At 43.7% G+C, this 26,796-nt stretch overlaps 6 protein-coding genes across 15 annotated transcripts; 2 read left to right on the top strand and 4 right to left on the bottom strand.

The window, feature by feature from the left end:
- Positions 1-11: 11 nt before the first annotated feature.
- Positions 12-3,154, bottom strand: psmd9 (proteasome 26S subunit, non-ATPase 9). The gene is made up of 6 exons (XM_023824562.2): positions 2,993-3,154; positions 2,652-2,751; positions 2,301-2,494; positions 2,001-2,102; positions 1,636-1,724; positions 12-372 (listed from the first exon to the last, which is right to left on the bottom strand). The coding sequence occupies exons 1-6, from the start codon at positions 3,125-3,127 to the stop codon at positions 345-347; spliced, it is 648 nt and encodes a 215-aa protein (XP_023680330.1). The 5' UTR covers positions 3,128-3,154; the 3' UTR covers positions 12-344.
- A 100-nt stretch (positions 3,155-3,254) lies between these two features.
- LOC111850588 (rab5 GDP/GTP exchange factor-like) lies at positions 3,255-10,943 on the bottom strand. Of its 4 annotated transcripts, none has more exons than XM_023824625.2 (10): positions 10,816-10,889; positions 10,566-10,612; positions 9,860-10,025; positions 9,339-9,490; positions 8,780-8,931; positions 7,420-7,489; positions 6,129-6,264; positions 5,680-5,771; positions 5,232-5,488; positions 3,255-4,925 (listed from the first exon to the last, which is right to left on the bottom strand). In XM_023824625.2, exons 3-10 carry the CDS (start codon positions 10,015-10,017, stop codon positions 4,407-4,409), a joined length of 1,536 nt encoding a protein of 511 aa, XP_023680393.1. In that variant the 5' UTR covers positions 10,018-10,025; positions 10,566-10,612; positions 10,816-10,889; the 3' UTR covers positions 3,255-4,406. The 4 variants fall into 4 exon arrangements, with proteins under 4 accessions (XP_023680393.1, XP_023680394.1, XP_023680392.1 ...); XM_023824626.2 differs by having other exon boundaries at positions 10,820-10,848; XM_023824624.2 differs by lacking the exon at positions 10,566-10,612 and having other exon boundaries at positions 10,816-10,943.
- Positions 10,944-12,250: 1,307 nt separating this feature from the next.
- LOC111850575 (general transcription factor IIH, polypeptide 3) lies at positions 12,251-16,487 on the bottom strand. Of its 3 annotated transcripts, none has more exons than XM_023824587.2 (13): positions 16,399-16,487; positions 16,011-16,090; positions 15,607-15,713; positions 15,317-15,462; positions 15,158-15,220; positions 14,917-14,946; positions 14,769-14,797; positions 14,081-14,155; positions 13,947-14,000; positions 13,790-13,858; positions 13,553-13,688; positions 12,667-12,703; positions 12,251-12,583 (listed from the first exon to the last, which is right to left on the bottom strand). In XM_023824587.2, exons 1-13 carry the CDS (start codon positions 16,406-16,408, stop codon positions 12,514-12,516), a joined length of 906 nt encoding a protein of 301 aa, XP_023680355.1. In that variant the 5' UTR covers positions 16,409-16,487; the 3' UTR covers positions 12,251-12,513. The 3 variants fall into 3 exon arrangements, with proteins under 3 accessions (XP_023680355.1, XP_023680356.1, XP_023680357.1); XM_023824588.2 differs by having other exon boundaries at positions 14,769-14,794; XM_023824589.1 differs by having other exon boundaries at positions 16,343-16,404.
- Positions 16,450-19,241, top strand: LOC140587657 (translation initiation factor eIF2B subunit alpha-like). Its single transcript, XM_072709184.1, has 4 exons — positions 16,450-16,930; positions 17,077-17,178; positions 17,576-17,712; positions 18,884-19,241. The coding sequence occupies exons 1-4, from the start codon at positions 16,918-16,920 to the stop codon at positions 19,076-19,078; spliced, it is 447 nt and encodes a 148-aa protein (XP_072565285.1). The 5' UTR covers positions 16,450-16,917; the 3' UTR covers positions 19,079-19,241.
- LOC140587656 (general transcription factor IIH subunit 3-like) lies at positions 18,060-21,440 on the bottom strand. Of its 4 annotated transcripts, none has more exons than XM_072709182.1 (8): positions 21,352-21,440; positions 20,964-21,043; positions 20,560-20,666; positions 20,270-20,415; positions 20,111-20,173; positions 19,870-19,899; positions 19,722-19,750; positions 18,060-19,016 (listed from the first exon to the last, which is right to left on the bottom strand). In XM_072709182.1, exons 1-8 carry the CDS (start codon positions 21,359-21,361, stop codon positions 18,987-18,989), a joined length of 495 nt encoding a protein of 164 aa, XP_072565283.1. In that variant the 5' UTR covers positions 21,362-21,440; the 3' UTR covers positions 18,060-18,986. The 4 variants fall into 4 exon arrangements, with proteins under 4 accessions (XP_072565283.1, XP_072565284.1, XP_072565281.1 ...); XM_072709183.1 differs by having other exon boundaries at positions 19,722-19,747; XM_072709180.1 differs by having other exon boundaries at positions 18,060-19,750.
- On the top strand, positions 21,375-26,404 carry eif2b1 (eukaryotic translation initiation factor 2B, subunit 1 alpha). 2 transcript variants are annotated; one of them, XM_023824586.2, is made up of 9 exons: positions 21,375-21,449; positions 22,030-22,131; positions 22,529-22,665; positions 23,837-23,953; positions 24,992-25,104; positions 25,264-25,332; positions 25,418-25,493; positions 25,974-26,099; positions 26,189-26,404. In XM_023824586.2, the coding sequence occupies exons 2-9, from the start codon at positions 22,056-22,058 to the stop codon at positions 26,342-26,344; spliced, it is 870 nt and encodes a 289-aa protein (XP_023680354.1). In that variant the 5' UTR covers positions 21,375-21,449; positions 22,030-22,055; the 3' UTR covers positions 26,345-26,404. The 2 variants fall into 2 exon arrangements, with proteins under 2 accessions (XP_023680354.1, XP_023680353.1); XM_023824585.2 differs by having other exon boundaries at positions 21,404-21,883.
- The last annotated feature ends 392 nt before the right edge of the window (positions 26,405-26,796 follow it).

The following is a 26,796-nucleotide window of genomic DNA, read 5'->3' as shown; positions in this document are numbered from 1 at the left end:
ATTATTACAAATATTGCAAACAAGATTTTATTTCGGTGAAATACATTACAATCAAGGGTCACTGCAAACCAAAAAACAATGTTAGATCTCTTAAGACTCCCCAGAGTGAAAATGTAACATTAGTGAAAATGTCAGGGAAAAATTAACTGCATGTAGAAATGTGTGGAAAAAAGGAGCCTTTATGTTGAAGCCATATAATATCTCACACAATTGTCCCATCTTAATTTCCCATAATGCAATGCTGCATGGCCTTCTGGTGCAGCCCTTCCTTGTATTACCAGATAGGTACAGACACCCATCCACACCAACTGAGAGTGCAAAGAACTTCATTCACATGCTCTTCTTCACCTTTGAAGAGGCACCACATTACACCTGTTTGTATCGAAAAGACAAGCAGATAAGGATTAGTCAGAAATATTAAATACATTAATCAAATACCGTAAAACCTCGGATTGCGAGCATAATTCGTTCCGGAAACGTGCTCGTAATGCAAAGCACTCGTATATCAAAGCAAATTTTCCAATTAGAAATAATGGAAACTCAGATGATTCGTTCCACAACCCAAAAATATTCATATAAAAATTATTAATAGAAGATATAAAGTAAAAATACATAAAACAAGTTAACCTGCACTTTACCTTTGAAAAGAATCGTGGATGGTGTGAGGGAGACGAGAGAGAGGAGGGTTCTTTTGTAGGACGACTTTCACTATAACTAACGGAATCACTGCTATCTGTTGGCTCACTGGAATCTTTTGTTTTTTGTGCGACTTTAACAAGGAACCCATCCAATGACAGCTGCTTTTGCCTCCTTTCCGATTTAGCGGAAATCTGGACATTGCATTGTTGTTAAACATATTCATCGCTCGCACTGCTACGCCCTTATTCGGGTGGTGCTTTTCTACTAAATTTTGACTATACGAGTCAGGCACGCCGACTGAGACTGAGCATGGGAAACAATTACCCACAATCCCACAGCAAGAGAGAGAGAAGAACCATCGGCTCAGTTGTGATCAGGTGACGCTAGGCAGACAAAGCGTATACATAATACTCGCATTGCAAGACCTTGCTCGTTTATCAAGTTAAAATTTATTAAAAATTTTACTCGTCTTGCAAAACACTTACAAACCAAGTTACTCACAATCTGAGGTTTGACTGTACATCCATAACATACTGCAGTATAACTGAAGAGTGGGTTAAAACAGTTGTTTTTTAACATGTAATTCATATTTTACTATATTTTTTACATTGCTCTAAAAGCAGCCATTTTTCTACAGCAACCCCTACAGGTTTGCATGCCTGTATATGGTAATTTTTTACATAGGAAGGGAGTTTGGCCATCAGTAGTATACATAACTAATGGTCTTTGATGCTTTGGTGTTTCCTCAAACGTAATTCTATATTTTTATAATTGAAAATAAAAACTAAATGTTGCAAAGCTAGAGATGGAGAAAGACATAAACAAGCAATGCAACCCCCCCAAAAAAAAGTTGTATCTGTACAATTACGCATGTTACAAGTAAATCTTGAATCAAAAATTAATACGTTTATGCACCCTAGTGTATATCAGTAAAAACTAAAGCAGCTAATGTAGCTTTTCAGGTTGGACACAAATGAAGTATCTCAGGACACTCACCCAAGGAGGCCCCTTCCTGACCAGCGCTGAGGGGTCAAACTCAGATAGACCTTCTGACCACCACGAACTACTACAACGTTCAGGGGTTTCTGGGGTAGGGAGAAGCAGAGGGAAAACATCTTACCATCAGTTTTGGATTTTAAAGGAAAAAAAAATAATTATGGTAATAAGCACTGAACATTCCCATCTATCATTAAGCTACATTGCAGAGGCGAATGTTGTAATATTTCCTGCTTTCTCTGTACTTAAATGGTTTATTTTTATATATTATGAGATTTTTCTGGTTGAGGACAGATACCACGAATGATTGCGCTTTGTGCTTGCTGCACAGACACATGATAATTCACGGACAATCATGAACCAACCCCTTCACTGTGCTGGACCACAGTGGCGATGTTCTGAAGGTTCTGGAAATTTCCGCCGTTGACAGAGCCGAACTCAATTATCTCATCACCAACATGCAAGCCCTAACAAAAAAAGAGACCAGAAGTAAAAATGCTTATTATGGGAAGGGAATAAATATGTTTTAAATCTAAATATTTAGCTTTTATTAACAGAAACCGCTAGACTAAACAGGGATACGTGATGAGAACAGGGTGTTTTACAAACCAGATTTACAACCATGTTTATTAAAGTTATTAAACGGGACAAAGACCGGGACGTACAGACTGGCTAGCGGGGGATCCCTGCGTGACGGTGTCCACGCGGGCGAACGCGCGAGGCAGAGCTACGTCCTGCGTCGCGCTCTCGCCCAGGGCCTCCGCATCGTCCCGCTCTCGCTTGGATTTTTCTCGCGCGTGCAGTAGGTGGAGCGCCTCCTCGATCTCCACCATTATCGCTTTGTGGTCGTTCTGCAGACCTGACCACACAGGCAGGAAAGAGGGAGCAAGCCCCTATTTCATACCCACCATCTGTGACTGTACTGCATTTCAGTACCTATGCCAGGCGCACCTGGGTGCCCGAAAACAAGTCATCCTGTCAGTTTTACGTGGTGCCAAAAGGAAACCTGTCCTTACATGAGATGTTGTGTCTCGCTGTTCGGACCTGGTACAAATCCACATCCGAACGCGGATAGCCTTCCACGTCCACCAAGGGTCCCTTCATGTCCATTCCTTGCTGTTAGAAAAATAGGTTCAACTTCTGGACGATTCGGACGACGGCTTCGAAACTTCAACACCGGTTAGCGGTAAAGCCGAAAACAGTTACACAATAATAATTATTGCCAGAGAATATTTTATAAAACAATCATTTAAGCAGAAAACAGTAATAGTTCATTTCGGGTACATGCATAGTAGTGTTATCAGGCTACTACGCAAACCCAATGTCAGTTTTAACCGTGCTCTTGGTACTAACTTACATCTTCCAGCATATCAAAGTACGCTTTGATCTGCTCTTCGATTTCGTCTTTCTTTTTGACAAGCCTTTGAACATCTTCGACTGTTATAGGAGACTCGGTGTCGTTATTCTCTTCAGTCATTTTCATCACTAACATAACAGGAAATGAAGTCGCTATAACTACGGAACATCAATTAGGACAAAATAGTTCGTTTCTGCTTAATGGAAAGCAACAACGAACATAAGTACGCGCAACGAATAATATGTTGCACAAACAAGGTGTCTGCATATATTTCCATGTTATTTTATTGTATAACATACATTTATATATCAGGAAACTTTTATATTCAAGTTACAAAACATAGTCGGGTCACTTGAAAAGACTTTTTAAATACCATTGTACAGAGTACAACAGTAATGCACTTCATGAAAACTGAAAAGGGGAGTTTTCGTTCACAAATTCAGTCTGAGCCCTTCATTTATTAATTATAACACACCTCTATATAAAATTGTTCAATATTTTGAATTTTAAGTTAATACATAAGGCACAAGTACTAGTGATTCCATTTATTAATATCTATGAATACAAGTCTTCATTATCTTTCCTTAAATTTTTTACATTTATTTGAATATGCAAACGACTTATGAAAACCAGGGCATGTGTTGTAGCGCCACAGAAGCCTGGAAAATAAATTCTTCATAAGTCACCATAATTCTTAACAAACATGAAAGGTTTAAAGTTCCCAGATATTCACCATTTAAAATGTATCCACATTATCATGTTCTATCAAGTCAAAACAAAACAGTCCAGGTCCAGCTGTAGCAGCTGATGCGCACAGGCACCACAGATTTCATTTAAAGTGAACAGTTATACACCGACTTATGACAGAACAGCACCAGCTTCATGTATAACCCGTAGGTATATGGTAAGAAAACAAAATATTGGTCCAAATCCACATTCATTACTCTAATGTCAATATATTGTATAACATACAAAGAATGGACATTTAAATCAAGCAGCATGTTCTCCAAAATCAAACACCCATCACAAAGAGAATGCTTAAAAATCACAGGACCAGGCAATAAATAAGAGGAAAAAATGGTAGACATGAATGTAAACAGAAAGCCAGACATGATTTCATAAATCATGTATTTTACATACAACTCTGAGGTGGAAACAAAATGGACAAGAAATTATGACACTAACTATTTTAAGACATTTTTAAGGTTCTATGAAATGCAGCAACCAAAAAGTCAGAGAAGCTGAAGTAATTTACATTCTGGTTTAATAAGTCTTCTGTGTTAATGGCTTTGTGTCATCTAGATTAATCAAACAGCCCACAGATTTTTTACATCCTAGATTTCATTCACAGTGGCCTTAATGTTACCTTTAAAAGGTCTGTTTTAGTGAGAGCTGTGCTCATTGCAAACTGCTGCTAGTTGTTAGTGTCCACTGAGGCCACATGGTCGGGATTCTGGGTAGTGAGCTCACCAGTCTGGTCAACAAACTGGGTCTGTAGATCTTTCACTTGCCCTGGATCTGACTGTTTTTTGAATTCATTCTCCTGGATCTGCGCCGGATGAGTTCTGGATATGTCCACTTTTGCTGAACTAGTTGGGGATGTGGCCACATTAGGCTGAACTGGTGCAAGAGGGGTTGTGACTTTGCCTGCTCTTGCCGAGTGGGATGTGACTTCATCCACCTGCTGCTGCACGGACTGAACCCACTGCTTCAGTTGCTGTTGCATGGCTTGGACCCCGCTATGGACCCGCTCCTGTCGACCCTGCAGTTCCTCCAGATGTTCCCGCGTCTCCTGTGCCCGCCGCCAGCCCTCGCTATTCATCCTCACGCCACGGGGCGCTAAAGGCCGGCCCTGCATATACGCCTCAAACTCCTCCTGAGTCAAGTTGAGCGCCGACCCGTCAAGCTTCTCGATAAAAGCCACAGCGCAGGACTGAGAAGGAAAACATGAAGCCACTGATTAATGGCACTCAATACATACAAAGGTCCATAACTCAGATGACCAGGAATAAAGTGAATTCAGCTGTATAAAAGCATTTCAATTCAACAATAAGTAAGCGCTCAAAGCGGCAGGGTTGAAATGTGTCTCATTCCTAATTCAACTGGATCTGATTTGCTCTCAGGTAATTTGAGCTTATTTACACCAGATGTTACCTAGAATGCTTTTCTAACAGGGGATCTCAGCCAGTAGGAAATCTGAAACAGAAATGCAATGCGGAGGCTGTAGACGTCAACACACCAGGTTGGTGAAGTAGTATCCACTCTCTCCGGCCATGACGCTGTGCGCCAGGCCAAAGCGGATGACGTACTGCATGTTGGAATAGAGGCGCGGCGGGTTGGCCTTCAGCACCACGTAGATCAGGCCCGACAGGAAGTTGTCGGCGTCGGCTGGCCGACGGCTCGAAGACGCCAGGCCCTGAAACACTTTCCGGCAGCACTTGGACACGCACGTCAGCTTGTCTTGGGGAGCTCGCTTGGCGTCCATCTCAATGATAGCTGTCCAGGGGACATGGAAAGGGGGGGGGGGGGGTAGCAATAGATTCCATTGTGATTTAGTATGATATATTTTACACATCCATCATTCCAGTCAATTATACTGGACAGGACTGCAAAGGGCTTTGAGCCTAACCCAGGACCCACAATGCATGAGGCAGTAGACGCCCTGGACAGGATGCCAGTCCAGGTACCTGTGATGGCTGGTAGAAAGGGGTCACTGCCCACTGGCCCATCTCTAGTGCAGGGGACACGCAGCATCTGAGGTGTGACCCAATTGAGTGCCCTGAAAAACATCAACAGAGAGAAGGGCTCATAACAGAGCACATTTACCAACCATCAGTGTGCTCACTAACATAAAAGGAACATATTACAAGCATACATGATGCAGAAACACCAGAGTAGTCATCGCACAGTGTACAAATGTCAAAACAGGTTCTGGCACTAAAGAAAATAACATTGTTAATGTGCAACCATGTAGGCTGAGGTTTCTAAAAAGTCATGAAAAATTATTGGGCAACTGCATAAGAGGACAGGTACAGCTGACTGGCATTACAGGATGGTGCCATTCCGAAGAACAAGGAGGGAGGGAGAGAAAAGCTGCGTGTGGGGTAATATAGAGATGAAAAACAAGGCGGTTAACTTTATCCTTCTCTGCAGGGCCAGGTCCCTCTGCTCGTCGTCACAGCTGTCATGGCAGAAGGCCCACTTGTGGAGCCGAGTCATGATCAGCTTCTCCATGTGCTCCATCATGTGGATGGTCTGCTCCTCGGAGAGGCCTGCATCATGGAGAGAATGCTGCATGGAGAGGCCTGCATCATGGAGAGAATGCTGCATGGAGAGGCCTGCATCATGGAGAGAATGCTGCATGGAGAGGCCTTCATCATGGAGAGAATGCTGCATGGAGAGGCCTGCATCATGGAGAGAATGCTGCATGGAGAGGCCTGCATCATGGAGAGAATGCTGCATGGAGAGGCCTGCATCATGGAGAGAATGCTGCATGGAGAGGCCTTCATCATGGAGAGAATGCTGCATGGAGAGGCCTGCATCATGGAGAGAATGCTGCATGGGGCTGCAACACGTGGGCGAGAATGCGCGAACCAGAGCAGCATCAAGAGGGACCGAATTTCCAGTTAGAAAATGTCAGATTGCATATTGTAAAATTTCCTAATGGATTATTTGTGCCGATGCGGTCCTGCGGGTTAAGACTGTGCCTGTGATCAGAAGGTCACTGGGTCAAATCCCTTGGCTGTCAGACTGATGTCATCGTTAGGCCCTTGAGCCCAATAGTTCCGCAAGCTGACTCTGCTTTCTCAGCTGTACATGGCTTTGGATAAAGAGTCTGCTAAGTAAATGCTGCTAAAAGTGGTAAACATGATCATTTCAAACTCATAGGTCACTTCATGCCCAAATACCTAAACAAATAAAATGGGAACTTCATTCAGATTTTATCATAAAAAGATCATTTACTACTGTAGTTTTGTTCTTTCAGTACTTAGGAAGTACACAGTTTTGGATGAACTTTCAAAATAAAGAGTTTTAGGGAACCATTGATTTCCTCACCCGTAATAGCAAAGCTACTTTAATTATATGTAGATGGTTACCATGAAAATGATATAGTGCTGTGTGAAACCAGAGGTATAAAAACATGGGGACTCTCTCTGCCCCAACACTGAAGGTTACGGGTGCAACCTGTTGTTTAGCTAAAGATACGTAAGAAAATCCACTAAAAGGAAACCAATCAGGGCAGCCCAGAAACACCACACTGCACTATATGCTCGACAAACAATATACACAAATCACCCATTAAAGATTATTAAACGTTAACAAAGACACAGACAGACATATGACCACTCCCTTCAAACACACACACACACACACACACACACACAACTGTACTCGCGTCATATTAGCATCATCAGAATACTACTTACCACTGAAATGTCCAGCAATATTCTGGTAGAAGTCCTGTACCAGGTCAGACTGCTTCTGCACGTGCAGGTCCTACAGAATACAAAGAGAAGGAGACAGTAAGGGACACAAGGTGTGCTGTGGAGCATTGAGAGGGGGACAGTAAGGGATACAGGGCAGAGTGCGGAGTACGGAGGGGGGACAGTAAGGGATACAGGGCAGAGTGAGGAGTATGGAGGGGGGACAGTAAAGGATACAGGGCAGAGTGCGGAGTACGGAGGGGGGACAGTAAGGGATAGAGGGCAGAGTGCGGAGTACGGAGGGGGGACAGTAAAGGATACAGGGCAGAGTGCGGAGTACGGAGGGGGGACAGTAAGAGACACGGGGCAGAATGCGGAGTACGGAGGGGGGACAGTAAGGGATACGGGGCAGAATGCGGAGTACGGAGGGGGGACAGTAAGAGACACGGGGCAGAATGCGGAGTACGGAGGGGGGACAGTAAGGGATACGGGGCAGAATGCGGAGTACGGAGGGGGGACAGTAAGGGATACGGGGCAGAGTGCGGAGTACGGATGGGGGACAGTAAGGAATAAGGGGCAGAGTGCGGAGTACGGAGGGGGGACAGTAAGGGATACGGGGCAGAGTGCGGAGTACGGATGGGGGACAGTAAGGGATACGGGGCAGAGTGCGGAGTACGGAGGGGGGACAGTAAAGGATACAGGGCAGAGTGCGGAGTACGGAGGGGGGACAGTAAGGGATAGAGGGCAGAGTGCGGAGTACGGAGGGGGGACAGTAAAGGATACAGGGCAGAGTGCGGAGTACGGAGGGGGGACAGTAAGAGACACGGGGCAGAATGCGGAGTACGGAGGGGGGACAGTAAGGGATACGGGGCAGAATGCGGAGTACGGAGGGGGGACAGTAAGGGATACGGGGCAGAGTGCGGAGTACGGAGGGGGGACAGTAAGGGATACGGGGCAGAGTGCGGAGTACGGAGGGGGGACAGTAAGGGATACGGGGCAGAGTGCGGAGTACGGAGGGGGGACAGTAAGGGATAAGGGGCAGAGTGCGGAGTACGGATGGGGGACAGTAAGGGATACGGGGCATAGTACGGATTACGGAGGGGGGACAGTAAGGGATACGGGGCAGAGTGCGGAGTACGGAGGGGGGACAGTAAGGGATACGGGGCAGAGTGCGGAGTACGGAGGGGGGACAGTAAGGGATACGGGGCAGAGTGCGGAGTACGGAGGGGGGACAGTAAGGGATACGGGGCAGAATACAGATTATGGAGGGGGGACAACAAGGGACACGGTAGAGTGCGGAGTATGGAGGGGGGACAAAAGGGACACAAGGAGGGGCTGTGGAGCAAGGAGAGGGGTACAGTACATGGTAGGCCTCCATGGTGCTCAGGAAGGCAGTGCAGCGTGACTGTAAGCTCTGAGAGAAGGGCTTCTGCAGCAGCTTCAGGAAGCCGGTGAAGTCGCCCGGCTGCAGAGTCTGGTAGGCCTGCAGCGCCACCTCCTGACTCGCTGACGGCTCTGTGGGCAGCGGGAGAGCGGATCCGTGTCAGTCCGTGTCCATTTACCATTAATCACAGTGTCTTCAGAGCTTGGCTCAGCTTTTAGCCACTCTATGTCAGCAGATATCTGCTTATTGTTATTACTGCGTCACCTCAGCTGACGTTTCAAGTGTCAGTCAGGTCCCACTAAACAGAGGCATTCTGTAAAGCCCTCGAGCACCCTCACCCTCTCTCACACTCTCTCAGCAGTCTCTGAGCATCCCCGCTTTACTCACTGCTACACTAGCACATAAACAGAAAGATCTGGAAAAACAGCATGCCTCAGGTCAGCATGAATGCACCCACTAGCTAAAGAACCCGCCACGACTACATGGCTGGCACTGCGGCAATGTGGGCGTGGCCATGTCACAGCGATACAGCGAGAACCTTGCCGCTTGGCAGGGGACGGCGTGCCCCAGAAGAGCCGCCTCATGGTGTTCACACGTCGGCCCTTCTCTGCACTCTTCTTCTCCTCAAACCTGGAAAAGGTGAGGGAAGTCCCTCCATCGCTTGGGGGTTTGGGAACAGGAGGCAGGAGGCTGGTTTTAAAACAAAAACAGAGGAAAGAGACAGAGCCGATTAAGATCTTTTTGTAATGCAAAACCATGCTAATATACTCTAAGGACAAGTCATGAGGACAACAGTGCGTGTCTGTATGTGTGTGTCTGTATGTGTGTGTGTGTGTGTGTAGACAGACAAACAGACAGACAGATCACAAATATCTGGGTAAACCTTAATACATGCTTGTTCCTCTGAGTGTCAAACATACTTCATATTTCCATTCCACTTAGTGATAAATTTCTTTGGGTCAACAAAGAGATACAGGTTTTTCAATGATCTGAGAAGCGATACATTCAGGAAGAGGCGCTTGTTGAACGACGCAGCAGACGATAGCACCGCCACCTCACCCATTGTCTCTCGCAGCCTCCTGGGCACTGCGGGTCCGCTCACGCCAGCACTTAGAGCAGTAGCCCTGCCATATGGGGTTTCCATAGTAGCCACAGTTGTTCTTGCAGAGAAGCTCAGACTGGCTGACGTGGATCCCTCTCTGCTTTACCGCCTGCATACTCTCACCTGGGAGGAGAGGTACAGAACAGCTCAGAATTCCACACCAGGTCAGTCCAAATGTATGGCCATGCTACACAGGGCAGACTGCAGAGTGTGGAGAGGGGGATAGTAAGGTACACGGATCACTATCAGCATTTTATTCTCTTTCTGACTCTATAAAATACGAGGTTCATACAGGAACAGGACCCTATAAAGTGCTAGGGTATCCATGCCCCTCTGGCGCCCCTGTACGGGAATAGCACAGATTTACAGAATTACAACCAGCTGACTAATTGATGTCTCCCTCTAGTGGAGAACTGGAGAATATGCTGCCAATGACAGCTAATACGAACTAATACGCTCCTCGTGATTACTTCGAGGCCGTAATTACTGCATATCAGCGCAACTCGCGAAAGGGGAGCTTTTCGACTTAGCTAAAAACAAACCTCTTTCTGTAGCGAATGAAAATAGACAGCTGAACACGCTTAGCTTAAGCAGAGTATATAAGATATTTATTTTGTCGTTATAAATACACTTGTCGAGATTAACAGACTATAACAAACTTACCTAATGGGACGCTGGATATTGCTATATATCACAAAATGGGAATAATACTGTGGGAAAATAATCAATTTAAAAAGGCAAATTAATTTTACAGTCTTCGAAGGATGTTTTAAGTTAAACTTGCGATTTGTTCAACCAGCATTTAAAGACTAGGTCGAACAATGCCGATCACATATCTGCGAACAAATTAATAAGTAAATAAAGTTGCACGATTGCGAATCGTAAAGAAATGCGAATGAAATATGGGACGTACTTGCCGGGTCGGCTGATGGAGGGACTTCGCCGGATCCACGACTCTGTTTACAGCTCCTCCTTTAACCCGGAAAGTCTTCGGATACAGAAGGTCAGACCAGTCGGGCGACATTCGCGAAATCTTTTCCATGCCGCAATTAACTTCCCCATAAATCCAGAGTACTCTCTCTCTCACGCACGCAGACACACACAATATACACTCACCTAAAGGATTATTAGGAACACCATACTAATACGGTGTTTGACCCCCTTTCGCCTTCAGAACTGCCTTAATTCTACGTGGCATTGATTCAACAAGGTGCTGAAAGCATTCTTTAGAAGTGTTGGCCCATATTGATAGGATAGCATCTTGCAGTTGATGGAGATTTGTGGGATGCACATCCTGGGCACGAAGCTCCCGTTCCACCACATCCCAAAGATGCTCTATTGGGTTGAGATCTGGTGACTGTGGGGCCATTTTAGTACAGTGAACTCATTGTCATGTTCAAGAAACCAATTTGAAATGATTCGAGCTTTGTGACATGGTGCATTATCCTGCTGGAAGTAGCCATCAGAGGATGGGTACATGGTGGTCATAAAGGGATAGACATGGTCAGAAACAATGCTCAGGTAGGCCGTGGCATGTAAACGTTGCCCAATTGGCAATAAGGGGCCTAAAGTGTGCCAAGAAAACTTCCCCCACACCATTACACCACCACCAGCAGCCGGTACAGTTGTAACAAGGCATGATGGATCCATGTTCTCATTCTGTTTACGCCAAATTCTGACTCTACCATTTGAATGTCTCAACAGAAATCGAGACTCATCAGACCAGGCAACATTTTTCCAGTCTTCAACTGTCCAATTTTGGTGAGCTCGTGCAAATTGTAGCCTCTTTTTCCTATTTGTAGTGGAGATGAGTGGTACCCGGTGGGGTTTTCTGCTGTTGTAGCCCATCCGCCTCAAGGTTGTGCGTGTTGTGGCTTCACAAATGCTTTGCTGCATACCTCGGTTGTAACGAGTGGTTATTTCAGTTAAAGTTGCTCTTCTATCAGCTTGAATCAGTCGGCCCATTCTCCTCTGATCTCTAGCATCAACAAGGCATTTTCGCCCACAGGACTGCCGCATACTGGATGTTTTTCCCTTTGCACACCGTTCTTTGTAAACCCTAGAAATGGTTGTGCGTGAAAATCCCAGTAACTGAGCAGATTGTGAAATACTCAGATCGGCCCGTCTGGCACCAACAACCATGCCACGCTCAAAATTGCTTAAATCACCTTTCTTTCCCATTCTGACATTCAGTTTGGAGTTCAGGAGATTGTCTTGACCAGGACCACACCCCTAAATGCATTGAAGCAACTGCCATGTGATTGGTTGATTAGATAATTGCAATAATGAGAAATTCAACAGGTGTTCCTAATAATCCTTTAGGTGAGTGTATATAAAACGCCACTTCATTGAAAAGCATCACTTCAACTTTTATTATCATCAAAAGTAATGGCCAACAATGCTGAAAAGATATCGGGATTTAAAACGTAATGAAAAAGGTTCCTAAGATTTTTATGTACAACATATGCGAAATATTCAAAATATACAATTATTTTCTGCCATTTATGTTTAAATATAACAAAACTGTTAAGTAATACGAAAGAACAATTTCTGTAGTTCCGCAGAGCAAGAATTGTCATATATATGATCCTTTTAAAATTAATTAACTATGTCACGTTGCTGGTTTAAGTTTTTTCTTTTTCGGCTTCACCATCTGAGGCAGTGGGATTCTGAAGGCCGTTCTGCAACAAAAAGTAAATCGATGAGGCAACTCCTTCAAAAATACACTTTCCCATTCGAGAATTTCAAAGTAGACGGTACTCACTCGCATGTTGTGCAGATCGGGCTGAAGTTGCAGAATACTTAATATGGGGATGAAAAATTAAAAATTAGGAAAAGTATAAAATATAAAATTATTTAAAAATATTCTTCAATATCAGAACATGTCAATACATACCAGTATTTATAATTAGGTCTATTTTAAAACTCAGTCGCCTAACTCACGCCCTCTGGTGGCACAGCACTGATCGTTATATGGTATAATACATATTACATATAACATATTACATTACATATTACATGTAACTTGTAGCTAATTATCCTGGTCATGCAGTATTGGGCATAAGGCTGGGGAATACTTTGGATCTGTCTATCACAGGCCACATGCATTCAAATGCACACATGCAGATTAGGTATCTATAGCTTTGTGGGGACCCTCCATTCATTTCTATGGCCATAACCCTAATCACAACTATGGTAACCTTAACCCCTACCCAACCCCAACCTTAAAAATAAGTAACCAAACAAAATACAAGACTCTCTGCTATTTTAGATTTTTTTAAACTTGAGTTTCCCCTTGTGGGGACACCAAAAATGTATCTACGTCAAAATAACAGGATTTTAATCACACACTATGGGCAATTTAGAAGTACCAGTTAACCTCAATTTATGTCTTTGTACTGTGGGAGCAAACCGGAGTACCAGGAGGGAACCAGCTTGACACAGGAGAACACGTCGTATGTGGGGCAAAAACTCTTCCAGTTGCTGCTCTTACATGTTATAATGCCTGGTATAATTATTACAACTAACTGACAGAAAGTAACTACTATCAACTGAGGTCCCCCCCAATGGCTGGGGCTGAGGAAGCCCCTTCAATGCTTTAAAACAAAGGGCTAAAACAAGTGTAAACACAAATGGGTTTTGTGACGTACTCGACAGACAGACGGAGCAGACGTAGCCAATATCAATGAGGCTGCGATGGCAGAAACAGGCCGCCCTGTAATCCACGTGCACTGGGGGAGGCAGGACCAACTGGGAACGCTGGTCTGAGTCCGACAGGAACACCCACTGCACAGGACACACAGACAAGGAGCAATGTGGATGTAGCGTGGGCCTTTACAGCAATGGCTGCAACAGCAAAGTTTACATCTTGGGTTTTTCATCCTCACCAGCAAATACTGGGCAAGGGCAACTTTCTGTGGGATTTTTAGGTACAAGCCCCCTGTTATATCACAGGCCTAAGGAAAAGAAATGGAAGAGTCATTGTCACACAAAGCAAAAGCCTTCAGACATGAATGACAGTCACATAGATAGTTTGTAATATACCTGCTGCAGGAGACCAGAGTCAGAGGCCAGTACACAGGCATCGATAAGGACACCCTGAAACACACGCAAAAATCTTAGATACCTCATACAGGAAGATCAAACGTATCTGAATTTTGTGTCAACAGGGGTCTTACATTTTTCTGAGCAGCAAAGATGACGTTCATGAAATTCATGTACTGCAGCGCACAATCCTCAGCAGCCCTGATCACCTGTTTGAAACGTACAAAACATTTACTTGATGGAAAGTGAATTTGAGGACATTAGAAAAATCCTCTTAATCGCTGTCCTGGTAAAGCGACAATCATAGTACGAAATGTTTTATCTGAAATATTTTAATTAGGGAATGGAAAAACTGAAGCACAATAGTGAAATTTTACAATAAATTTCCAGTTTTATATTTTAGAAGTTAGTTCCTAGTACTCAATGACATGGCAATGCTAGAAACCCACTCAAGCTACATTTATTTGTGATTTAATGATAAAACTAATATCACTTTCCTTCCATTACCAACATAATAAGATATATTTGAGAGGACAAGAAACTGGGCTGCATGGCAGGAATGATGCCAGCATATCCCACAAAGCACCTGGATGGATTGTCAGTCCCCTGCAGGCCACACACACACACATGGGCAATTCAGAGACACCAATTCACCTAAGTCTTTGGATTGTAGGAGGAAACTGATATAACCAGAGGAAATGTGCAGAAATGTGGGGAAAACAATCCAAGTTCACAAACAAAGCAAGGGGCAGGAACGGACGTTATAGTATTAACCAATAAACAGCCGCCCTTAGGAAAACAGAGATTAAGAAAAGCATTTACCAATATCCTTGATTTCATGTCTTGCGCTGCTGGAAAAGAATCAAATAATTATTAATACATGGTTGTATGTATTTGGATTCAGATGATTAACTTTAAAATCACCAAGTTCAAAGAGAGGGAAGCTGAGTAATAAACAGAGTCGCATTACCATCCAGCTCCTTTGTGAGTCGATGAATATCTGAGCAAAAGCAGTTAAGAAATAACAATGGGCAAAAGCCAAGGTACAAAAAAACTAATGCAAATTATGGAAGTAATTCCATTAATTATGGAAGTAATTTCATACATTTACCTAAATTACATGCCGAGTCCTGCTGACCCTTTTTTTCTTAATATAAAACCATGGCCATCCACAACAAGTCATTCATTAAAAATTCAGCACAAAGGGATACAACACAGCGCTTTGGCGAGAGATCCTGCCAGCATGGTGTCAGTCTGGTGGCCGCTTATTTTAGCTGCAAAGTCAAAATACAGCACATCAGGTGATGCTGCTCCCCCACACTCTGGGATGGAGCAGTTGCTGCTTCCAGTAGCAGAGACTGATGACTCACTTCTGGCCATAAGTCTCCTGACCTCCTCGGCAATGAGGTCGTTGGCAACAGACAGGAGCTCATATTTGCCATCCCCGCTACCCAACCCAGAGTCATCTCCAGTCATATCCCCAGCCTTCCAGTGTTTACTGGGATACAGGAAATGACTGTGTGAAAGCAAAAAGGAAGGGGAAAAAGAATACTACACTTGAAAATGCTGCCTATTTAGTATGCAACTGAAAAAAGCATCATAAGTGAGGGATATGCTTACATGCAGCGAACAGCTCTTCAGAATCACACTGATATCTTACCTCTCTTGGCAGTGGCTTGCAATAATGGCAAGTTTGTTAGTCCTGTTCATGACCAGGTGAGAATTCCCCATCACCATCACAGCATCCAAACACTTTGATAATGTGAACTGACGAATGATGATAAACATAATCAACGCACTGCAGAATATATGAGTCAAATACACTTTTTAAAAACATATCAGCACTGAGTCAAGATTTCTCAGAAGCAAGCCGTAACTGTGTTAGTAACTACTGTCGTTTATAGGGTCAGGTCAGGTTGAGGACCATGGGAGCTGCCGCACCCACCACACGGCGAAATTCCTCGGGATCCCCGCTGGCGACCCCCCAGGCAAACATAGGGCTTGTAGGGGTTACTAATGAATTATTGATAATTACTGATCATATATTTAATAGAAATACATCACCTCTGGCTCCCGCTGTGCCTGCTGCCCCCACCAGATTGGGTTAACATCTATCACAATGACCAGAAGACTGATCTCGTCTTCTACGAATAAGAACAAACACTTTCTTTAATCAGTCTGCATATTAAGCCACACTGCAAGCAGTACAATTCACCGTTTAAAAGACCGTGAAGTCAACCAAATGACAATTAATGTAGCCTATTACACAAGGATCAGCTAATGAAATTTATCCCAGCGAAATAAAGTATATCTGCAAATGTAGCCTAGAAACAAGTTGCACCCAAGTACATCAAGAATGACACGTTATACTCGGCAGTATTAGCAAACGCAGATACCATTCTAGGTATAATTTTCATAGAATGGAAGAAAAAGTGGTAAAGTCCATACTGACCCGAAGCCATCGCTGCTTCACAAAATCCCTAATGTGAACGGTCGCCTTGTTTTGACGTCATCACTGTGCGACCAATCACTGGCCGGACAACCGGGCTCGTGAGTGAGGAGCGTTTGCTGCCCTACTGCCTTAATATGAACGGGAAGTATCATGGAGATGGACAGTTAGATAGAGCTGGTTGCGTTCCCATTCCATAACAGAAGCTGACTTATACACGTGGATATATTTAATAAAACGGAAAAAGTAAAAAAGAAACAGCTTGGTAGCATAGTAGGGCTAGCTTTCTGTTTATTGCATCAGAAAGTAATGTGTCAGTGTGTGAAAGCCTGATAGTGATATATCTATTTCTGATTATCAGAAATAAAGTTACCTGTGTAGTTAGAGATCTTCTGAAACTAATATTCCACTCTTACAACGTTCACTTTGCGGCACTAATATTGTTCGACTTCTAGCGCGGGGAGCAGTTTCTTGTGAAACTGCCATTAATTTAATTGTATATTGGTGCTTGTCTGTCAAAGGATGGACGAAGAAGGTATGTAGAAACGGGTTCCTCACTTTATAAATGATGATTAATACTAAAATGATCCTTAATGTGTTCGTGAGAACTTAATGTTTGGAAGGTGCAACCTTTGTCTCCGATCAGGGAGCTTAACCCAGTAATATACGGATCTTTTTCAGAGTTGGTGGAGTACTTTCGGACGCAGATGAGACAGGACCCAGATGTCGCCTCTGCCGTGGCAGCGATCCGGACGCTTTTGGAGTTCCTGAAGAGAGACAAAGGTCTGGGATCCCAGTGTTTGACCGTAAAGTTCATACTGTGTGAAAACGCTGTTACCTTGTAGATTGATGAAGACTGGCCACTGGCATATTTTAACAAACCGAAAGCCTTGCAGCAGACACATATCTTGCTTTGGTGCTGAAAAAAATTGTCGGAAAGGAACTACAGTGGTCCAGATGACAGATGACTATGTGTGGTACCAGTTCATGGTTTGGTACAGTGGTGAGGATTGTGCCATGTTTTATTTTGGCTTGTCAATGAAGAATCTACAAGCCCTCATCACCACCTCAGTGATATTGTCAGGTGTGATTCCCATGTCGCTGGTGGTCTGGGCTGCCAGGGCATGTCAAGGAAGTTCGGATTAATTGTTATTCATGTTGGCCTCCGTCACTTTTGCAGCTGAGACGCTCCTGGGTCTCAGGGAGAATCTGACTCAGGCCATCGACCGCCTGGCTGGTGTGGACTCCTCAGTGGCTGTCTCCTCAGGCGGGGAGCTCTTTTTACGTTTCATCAGCCTCACATCACTGGAATACTCAGTGAGTATCACACTTGCACTTTGACCAGTCACATGAACACGCCACAGGCTTCTGGATAAACTGGCCATTAGAGATGCTTAGCTTTTGATGTTTTAAGATCCGCAGTGTACTTTTGTCCATTGGTAATCCTGACTGCTGCTTCTGATATTAAGGGCACTTTCACTTTGTTATACAAAATAAAATTTAACAAGTTTTGCAATTTTAATGATTGTCCCTTTTCACGATTCCCTAGTAGGCCTACGTGATTTAAAAATCAGTTTAAAGTTTACTGCTACTGCTTTTACATGAGCGATGCGTGTGCATTGCAGTCATTTTCATCCTTGCAGTTTAAATCACTCATAGACTGGTTAGTGAGAAATTCTTTATTTTAAGCTCATTTTTTGGTTTATACATAAATATCCCAGTATTCATTACAACAAAATCACTAAGCGACACTTGATTTTTTTTTCCTCTGTGATTGTGCAGCTCTAGCATGTTATACCAAGTACATACTGTTTTATTTATTGTCAAGCTGTCCAGATCTTCTGGTTCTTCCGACCAGATCACAATTTAAGCTTGGGTCTTTCATATGTCCAAGCATCCATTATCATTATTATTACTTCTTTTTTTTAACTTAATTTATTGCTGTTTTCTGAGTTCACAACTGTTTTAAAGAGGGCAGTTGTACTGTGGTTCAGAGGTAGGTAATTTGCATGAATACATTTGCAAGTCCCACCCCAAAGTACCAAAAAAGTACCCCAGCTGCTTTGGTACTTTGGGTACTAGAATTTTTGGTACCGGTACTCGATCAGAAGTCAATGGGAAAGGGAAAGTACTGTAGCAAAAGTGTGGTACCTGGTGCAATGGAAAAGTACCCTAAGATGGATTGTGCACAAAAATGCAAAGATGTTACTTTGTAAATGATGGTGGGGTAAACCGTGCAATTAAAATTTTCCAAAGTCTAAACGACAGTTATTATGAGCTATTTCCTTTTTTGACATTTCATAATTACAGTTTCCAATCTGGTGAAAAGTGACTGAAGCTAATTATCTGTATGCTAGACACTTAGTGTTTATTCAGAGGGTCTCACTTTATTGGTAATCATCTGAAGCTCCTGGTGTTCACTGGTAACAAAGCCGTGAATCAGAGTAACGAATTGCACTCATCTCCTCGACACTGCTTCTGTTCTCAGGAACTATCACAGTGCAAGAAAGTGATGGTGGAGCGGGGGGAGCTGTTTCTGAAGAAGATCTCCCTTTCCAGGAGCAAGGTTGCAAAACTCTGCCATACTTTCATCAAAGATGGAGCGGTGAGTCTCCTTTGTGCTGCAGATTATGATAGCATACTTTGGTGTCAGGGTTTTTCCCATCGCCATTTATATTGCTGAAGTATCAAACCATGTGTGTCTGCAATCCTGTTTTTTATTTCTTCCTGCTTTGGAGTGAGCAGTTACCCTGTCACAGGTTTCTCTCTGAGTGGGCACTGTAAACCTCCCTGCTCCTCATCACTCTGTGGCTGTAAGATTCAGTGGGAAATCTAACATGTTTGGTGTGCTTTTTATTGAAAAGTTATTTTTCCTTTATTTTCTTCAGTAATGGATGTCTGGGGTCTTCAGAATACGTTATAAATAAAACCTACATAAAGATCATGGAGATTCATTGCTGATGATTGCCCCTCCACTAATGATAAAACTAATATCACTTTCCTTCCATTACCAACATAATAAGATATATTTGAGAGGACAAGAAACTGGGCTGCATGGCAGGAATGATGCCAGCATATCCCACAAAGCACCTGGATGGATTGTCAGTCCCCTGCAGGCCACACACACACACATGGGCAATTCAGAGACACCAATTCACCTAAGTCTTTGGATTGTAGGAGGAAACTGATATAACCAGAGGAAATGTGCAGAAATGTGGGGAAAACAATCCAAGTTCACAAACAAAGCAAGGGGCAGGAACGGACGTTATAGTATTAACCAATAAACAGCCGCCCTTAGGAAAACAGAGATTAAGAAAAGCATTTACCAATATCCTTGATTTCATGTCTTGCGCTGCTGGAAAAGAATCAAATAATTATTAATACATGGTTGTATGTATTTGGATTCAGATGATTAACTTTAAAATCACCAAGTTCAAAGAGAGGGAAGCTGAGTAATAAACAGAGTCGCATTACCATCCAGCTCCTTTGTGAGTCGATGAATATCTGAGCAAAAGCAGTTAAGAAATAACAATGGGCAAAAGCCAAGGTACAAAAAAACTAATGCAAATTATGGAAGTAATTCCATTAATTATGGAAGTAATTTCATACATTTACCTAAATTACATGCCGAGTCCTGCTGACCCTTTTTTTCTTAATATAAAACCATGGCCATCCACAACAAGTCATTCATTAAAAATTCAGCACAAAGGGATACAACACAGCGCTTTGGCGAGAGATCCTGCCAGCATGGTGTCAGTCTGGTGGCCGCTTATTTTAGCTGCAAAGTCAAAATACAGCACATCAGGTGATGCTGCTCCCCCACACTCTGGGATGGAGCAGTTGCTGCTTCCAGTAGCAGAGACTGATGACTCACTTCTGGCCATAAGTCTCCTGACCTCCTCGGCAATGAGGTCGTTGGCAACAGACAGGAGCTCATATTTGCCATCCCCGCTACCCAACCCAGAGTCATCTCCAGTCATATCCCCAGCCTTCCAGTGTTTACTGGGATACAGGAAATGACTGTGTGAAAGCAAAAAGGAAGGGGAAAAAGAATACTACACTTGAAAATGCTGCCTATTTAGTATGCAACTGAAAAAAGCATCATAAGTGAGGGATATGCTTACATGCAGCGAACAGCTCTTCAGAATCACACTGATATCTTACCTCTCTTGGCAGTGGCTTGCAATAATGGCAAGTTTGTTAGTCCTGTTCATGACCAGGTGAGAATTCCCCATCACCATCACAGCATCCAAACACTTTGATAATGTGAACTGACGAATGATGATAAACATAATCAACGCACTGCAGAATATATGAGTCAAATACACTTTTTAAAAACATATCAGCACTGAGTCAAGATTTCTCAGAAGCAAGCCGTAACTGTGTTAGTAACTACTGTCGTTTATAGGGTCAGGTCAGGTTGAGGACCATGGGAGCTGCCGCACCCACCACACGGCGAAATTCCTCGGGATCCCCGCTGGCGACCCCCCAGGCAAACATAGGGCTTGTAGGGGTTACTAATGAATTATTGATAATTACTGATCATATATTTAATAGAAATACATCACCTCTGGCTCCCGCTGTGCCTGCTGCCCCCACCAGATTGGGTTAACATCTATCACAATGACCAGAAGACTGATCTCGTCTTCTACGAATAAGAACAAACACTTTCTTTAATCAGTCTGCATATTAAGCCACACTGCAAGCAGTACAATTCACCGTTTAAAAGACCGTGAAGTCAACCAAATGACAATTAATGTAGCCTATTACACAAGGATCAGCTAATGAAATTTATCCCAGCGAAATAAAGTATATCTGCAAATGTAGCCTAGAAACAAGTTGCACCCAAGTACATCAAGAATGACACGTTATACTCGGCAGTATTAGCAAACGCAGATACCATTCTAGGTATAATTTTCATAGAATGGAAGAAAAAGTGGTAAAGTCCATACTGACCCGAAGCCATCGCTGCTTCACAAAATCCCTAATGTGAACGGTCGCCTTGTTTTGACGTCATCACTGTGCGACCAATCACTGGCCGGACAACCGGGCTCGTGAGTGAGGAGCGTTTGCTGCCCTACTGCCTTAATATGAACGGGAAGTATCATGGAGATGGACAGTTAGATAGAGCTGGTTGCGTTCCCATTCCATAACAGAAGCTGACTTATACACGTGGATATATTTAATAAAACGGAAAAAGTAAAAAAGAAACAGCTTGGTAGCATAGTAGGGCTAGCTTTCTGTTTATTGCATCAGAAAGTAATGTGTCAGTGTGTGAAAGCCTGATAGTGATATATCTATTTCTGATTATCAGAAATAAAGTTACCTGTGTAGTTAGAGATCTTCTGAAACTAATATTCCACTCTTACAACGTTCACTTTGCGGCACTAATATTGTTCGACTTCTAGCGCGGGGAGCAGTTTCTTGTGAAACTGCCATTAATTTAATTGTATATTGGTGCTTGTCTGTCAAAGGATGGACGAAGAAGGTATGTAGAAACGGGTTCCTCACTTTATAAATGATGATTAATACTAAAATGATCCTTAATGTGTTCGTGAGAACTTAATGTTTGGAAGGTGCAACCTTTGTCTCCGATCAGGGAGCTTAACCCAGTAATATACGGATCTTTTTCAGAGTTGGTGGAGTACTTTCGGACGCAGATGAGACAGGACCCAGATGTCGCCTCTGCCGTGGCAGCGATCCGGACGCTTTTGGAGTTCCTGAAGAGAGACAAAGGTCTGGGATCCCAGTGTTTGACCGTAAAGTTCATACTGTGTGAAAACGCTGTTACCTTGTAGATTGATGAAGACTGGCCACTGGCATATTTTAACAAACCGAAAGCCTTGCAGCAGACACATATCTTGCTTTGGTGCTGAAAAAAATTGTCGGAAAGGAACTACAGTGGTCCAGATGACAGATGACTATGTGTGGTACCAGTTCATGGTTTGGTACAGTGGTGAGGATTGTGCCATGTTTTATTTTGGCTTGTCAATGAAGAATCTACAAGCCCTCATCACCACCTCAGTGATATTGTCAGGTGTGATTCCCATGTCGCTGGTGGTCTGGGCTGCCAGGGCATGTCAAGGAAGTTCGGATTAATTGTTATTCATGTTGGCCTCCGTCACTTTTGCAGCTGAGACGCTCCTGGGTCTCAGGGAGAATCTGACTCAGGCCATCGACCGCCTGGCTGGTGTGGACTCCTCAGTGGCTGTCTCCTCAGGCGGGGAGCTCTTTTTACGTTTCATCAGCCTCACATCACTGGAATACTCAGTGAGTATCACACTTGCACTTTGACCAGTCACATGAACACGCCACAGGCTTCTGGATAAACTGGCCATTAGAGATGCTTAGCTTTTGATGTTTTAAGATCCGCAGTGTACTTTTGTCCATTGGTAATCCTGACTGCTGCTTCTGATATTAAGGGCACTTTCACTTTGTTATACAAAATAAAATTTAACAAGTTTTGCAATTTTAATGATTGTCCCTTTTCACGATTCCCTAGTAGGCCTACGTGATTTAAAAATCAGTTTAAAGTTTACTGCTACTGCTTTTACATGAGCGATGCGTGTGCATTGCAGTCATTTTCATCCTTGCAGTTTAAATCACTCATAGACTGGTTAGTGAGAAATTCTTTATTTTAAGCTCATTTTTTGGTTTATACATAAATATCCCAGTATTCATTACAACAAAATCACTAAGCGACACTTGATTTTTTTTTCCTCTGTGATTGTGCAGCTCTAGCATGTTATACCAAGTACATACTGTTTTATTTATTGTCAAGCTGTCCAGATCTTCTGGTTCTTCCGACCAGATCACAATTTAAGCTTGGGTCTTTCATATGTCCAAGCATCCATTATCATTATTATTACTTCTTTTTTTTAACTTAATTTATTGCTGTTTTCTGAGTTCACAACTGTTTTAAAGAGGGCAGTTGTACTGTGGTTCAGAGGTAGGTAATTTGCATGAATACATTTGCAAGTCCCACCCCAAAGTACCAAAAAAGTACCCCAGCTGCTTTGGTACTTTGGGTACTAGAATTTTTGGTACCGGTACTCGATCAGAAGTCAATGGGAAAGGGAAAGTACTGTAGCAAAAGTGTGGTACCTGGTGCAATGGAAAAGTACCCTAAGATGGATTGTGCACAAAAATGCAAAGATGTTACTTTGTAAATGATGGTGGGGTAAACCGTGCAATTAAAATTTTCCAAAGTCTAAACGACAGTTATTATGAGCTATTTCCTTTTTTGACATTTCATAATTACAGTTTCCAATCTGGTGAAAAGTGACTGAAGCTAATTATCTGTATGCTAGACACTTAGTGTTTATTCAGAGGGTCTCACTTTATTGGTAATCATCTGAAGCTCCTGGTGTTCACTGGTAACAAAGCCGTGAATCAGAGTAACGAATTGCACTCATCTCCTCGACACTGCTTCTGTTCTCAGGAACTATCACAGTGCAAGAAAGTGATGGTGGAGCGGGGGGAGCTGTTTCTGAAGAAGATCTCCCTTTCCAGGAGCAAGGTTGCAAAACTCTGCCATACTTTCATCAAAGATGGAGCGGTGAGTCTCCTTTGTGCTGCAGATTATGATAGCATACTTTGGTGTCAGGGTTTTTCCCATCGCCATTTATATTGCTGAAGTATCAAACCATGTGTGTCTGCAATCCTGTTTTTTATTTCTTCCTGCTTTGGAGTGAGCAGTTACCCTGTCACAGGTTTCTCTCTGAGTGGGCACTGTAAACCTCCCTGCTCCTCATCACTCTGTGGCTGTAAGATTCAGTGGGAAATCTAACATGTTTGGTGTGCTTTTTATTGAAAAGTTATTTTTCCTTTATTTTCTTCAGTAATGGATGTCTGGGGTCTTCAGAATACGTTATAAATAAAACCTACATAAAGATCATGGAGATTCATTGCTGATGATTGCCCCTCCACTATCCCAGTTAAGGGGCAGTATGTGGCTCAGCAAGCCAAGTGTCTGTGCCTGCGAGCAAAAAGTTGCTGATACAAGTGTGGCCTCTGCAGAATAGCCCCTTGACCCCCAGCTCCCTGGGCACCGCAAGGTGGCTGCCCTTCGCTGTGACCCCCAAACTTGCTCTGACCTCTAATGGAGAGATTGATGGAGCAAAGAGAATTTACCCATGAAGACCAAAGTATCATTATTCCATTCTATTTAACTTGCAGTGTGAAGGGAAACCTTCAGATTCCACAAAAGTGAAAAAAACTCTCATCGGCAAGGACTAAAAATTTTTTTTTTAATCTACAAGTTATGTTTTTGTTGCTATTAAATTTAAACGATTATATGTATTGTGCGTCCATGGTTGGTTATTGTAAGTTTCTCTTGAAGTTTCTCGTTTAAGGCACTCTTTGTCTCCTCTAGAAATTTCGGCCAAGGTACATGACTTTGGTACGACCATTAGGTCAGGGGACGGTCTCACCGCATCCCGTCTGTCATTATGGTTCATCTTATAAAATGTGTGAATGTCTCTGATGTGGCCGAAGAACGTTTTCCCAAGAAAGACTGAATTATATCGAACCATCCTGTTCCAGAAGCATCCTACATTTGACCGCATACATGCCCCACTGTAAATTTCATTTACAGAAAATCCTGACCCACTCCTCGTCCAGGGTGGTCCTGAGGGTCCTGCAGAACGCAGCCGCTGACAAGAAACGCTTCACCGTCTATGTCACCGAATCACAGCCAGATTCTGCCGGGCAAGTGGGGAAGCGCTACATGACGAGTTAGCCTTGTGGTTAGCCGCCCACGAGCCAGGCCACCCTGCTCGACACCACACGCTTTGGTGAACGTAGGGGCTGGGTGAGTATTTGTGAAGTCTGATCTGTGAGCATTGATGGACTGTTGTTGTGTTTTAGGCAAAAGATGGCAGACACACTAAGGAAGCTTAATGTCCCCGTCACCGTGGTGTTGGACGCCGCAGTCGGGTAAAACACCGCAGGCATCATTGCGGATTCACGGGGGGGGGGGGTGTCACATGGGATGGAGCTCATCCTGTTACTGTACTTTCAGATACATCATGGAGAAGGTGGACCTGATTATCGTGGGGGCCGAAGGGGTCGTGGAAAGTGGTGGAATCATCAACAAGGTGGCGTCTCTTTAAATTCAGCCCAGTTTGGTTTTACATGGTGCCCATCCAGACCTAGTTTGCAGCACAGCCCTGGTAGCTTGACATCCCAACCCCCCCGAGAAAATGTCACCTTGGGCCTCTGGTTGGGCTGGCAGTTCCAGTCGCTCAGTGGATTTTGCCAAGCTGGGGGGATTTTGGGGCCCCTACAAAGTGGTGGGCCAACAGAAACTGTCATGGTGTCCATGTCCCTCCGACGTCCCTGGTTTCCAGAGGGCACATGACAGTCTGCGTTGTTCATGGCTGCATAGCACTCATTGTTCTTTGGTGTTTGATGCACTATAGAGTTTGGCATGTGGGACTGCAGATGTTAAATAAAGGAAACAGTTAAATTTCTCTTCTGGGAAAGTGAATATTCCCTTGCATTTCTGTCTGGTACGCTGTAAGCCTGCTGTATTATGTACCATTGCGGTAGTTAAAATGTCCTGACTGCTCTTCCAGATTGGCACCTACCAAATGGCAGTGTGTGCCAAGGCCCACAATAAGCCCTTCTACGTGGTGGCAGAAAGCTTTAAATTTGTCCGGCTCTACCCTCTGAACCAGCAAGATGTGCCCGAGCGGTTTAAGGTGTGAACGCCTCCTCCTCCTCCTTCTTCTCCTCCTCCTCCATAAACCTCAATCTTACCGCTTTCTTTTTCTTTTGACCCCCCCCCCAGTACAAAGCAGACACCCTGAAGACGGCAGAGAATCTGGCTGAGGAGCACCCCATGACCGATTACACGCCCCCCTCCCTGATAACTCTCCTCTTTACTGACTTGGGTGTCCTCACTCCCTCAGCCGTCAGCGACGAGCTCATCAAGCTGTATCTGTAACATACTTGACATCAATGAGTTCAGCCAGCATGGAGAAATAAAGATCTTATTGTGTTATGACACACTGTTCGATGATGTACGGCCACTTGCAAACAGGAAGTGATGTCATTGCACCTACTCAGCTCCATTCCCAATGACACCGTTACTACTTGGTGACACAGCATTGATAAAATGCAATTTCCTCACACTGGGTTTATCAGCTCGTGTGTGTGTTTATGGTGAGGCATTCGGGGGCTCATTTTCAACTAATTACTCTACTGAACCTGCCGATTCGCCTTTATATTGTGATAATGTTTCAGAGAGAGCTAGACCACCTGCTTATACTGACTGCCAAGACTTGAGTAAAGGACCACACATGTAGCTGTTGTGTAGGGATGAGAGGGTGTGCTTGTTTTTAGTTACTTGATTAATTGGCTGTAGCAACTGCATGATCCCAATAATATAACCAAGGT

The sequence above is a fragment of the Paramormyrops kingsleyae genome, chromosome 2 (assembly GCF_048594095.1).
Source record: "Paramormyrops kingsleyae isolate MSU_618 chromosome 2, PKINGS_0.4, whole genome shotgun sequence".
NCBI lineage: Eukaryota > Metazoa > Chordata > Actinopteri > Osteoglossiformes > Mormyridae > Paramormyrops > Paramormyrops kingsleyae.
This window is presented reverse-complemented; position numbering and strand designations above follow the sequence as displayed.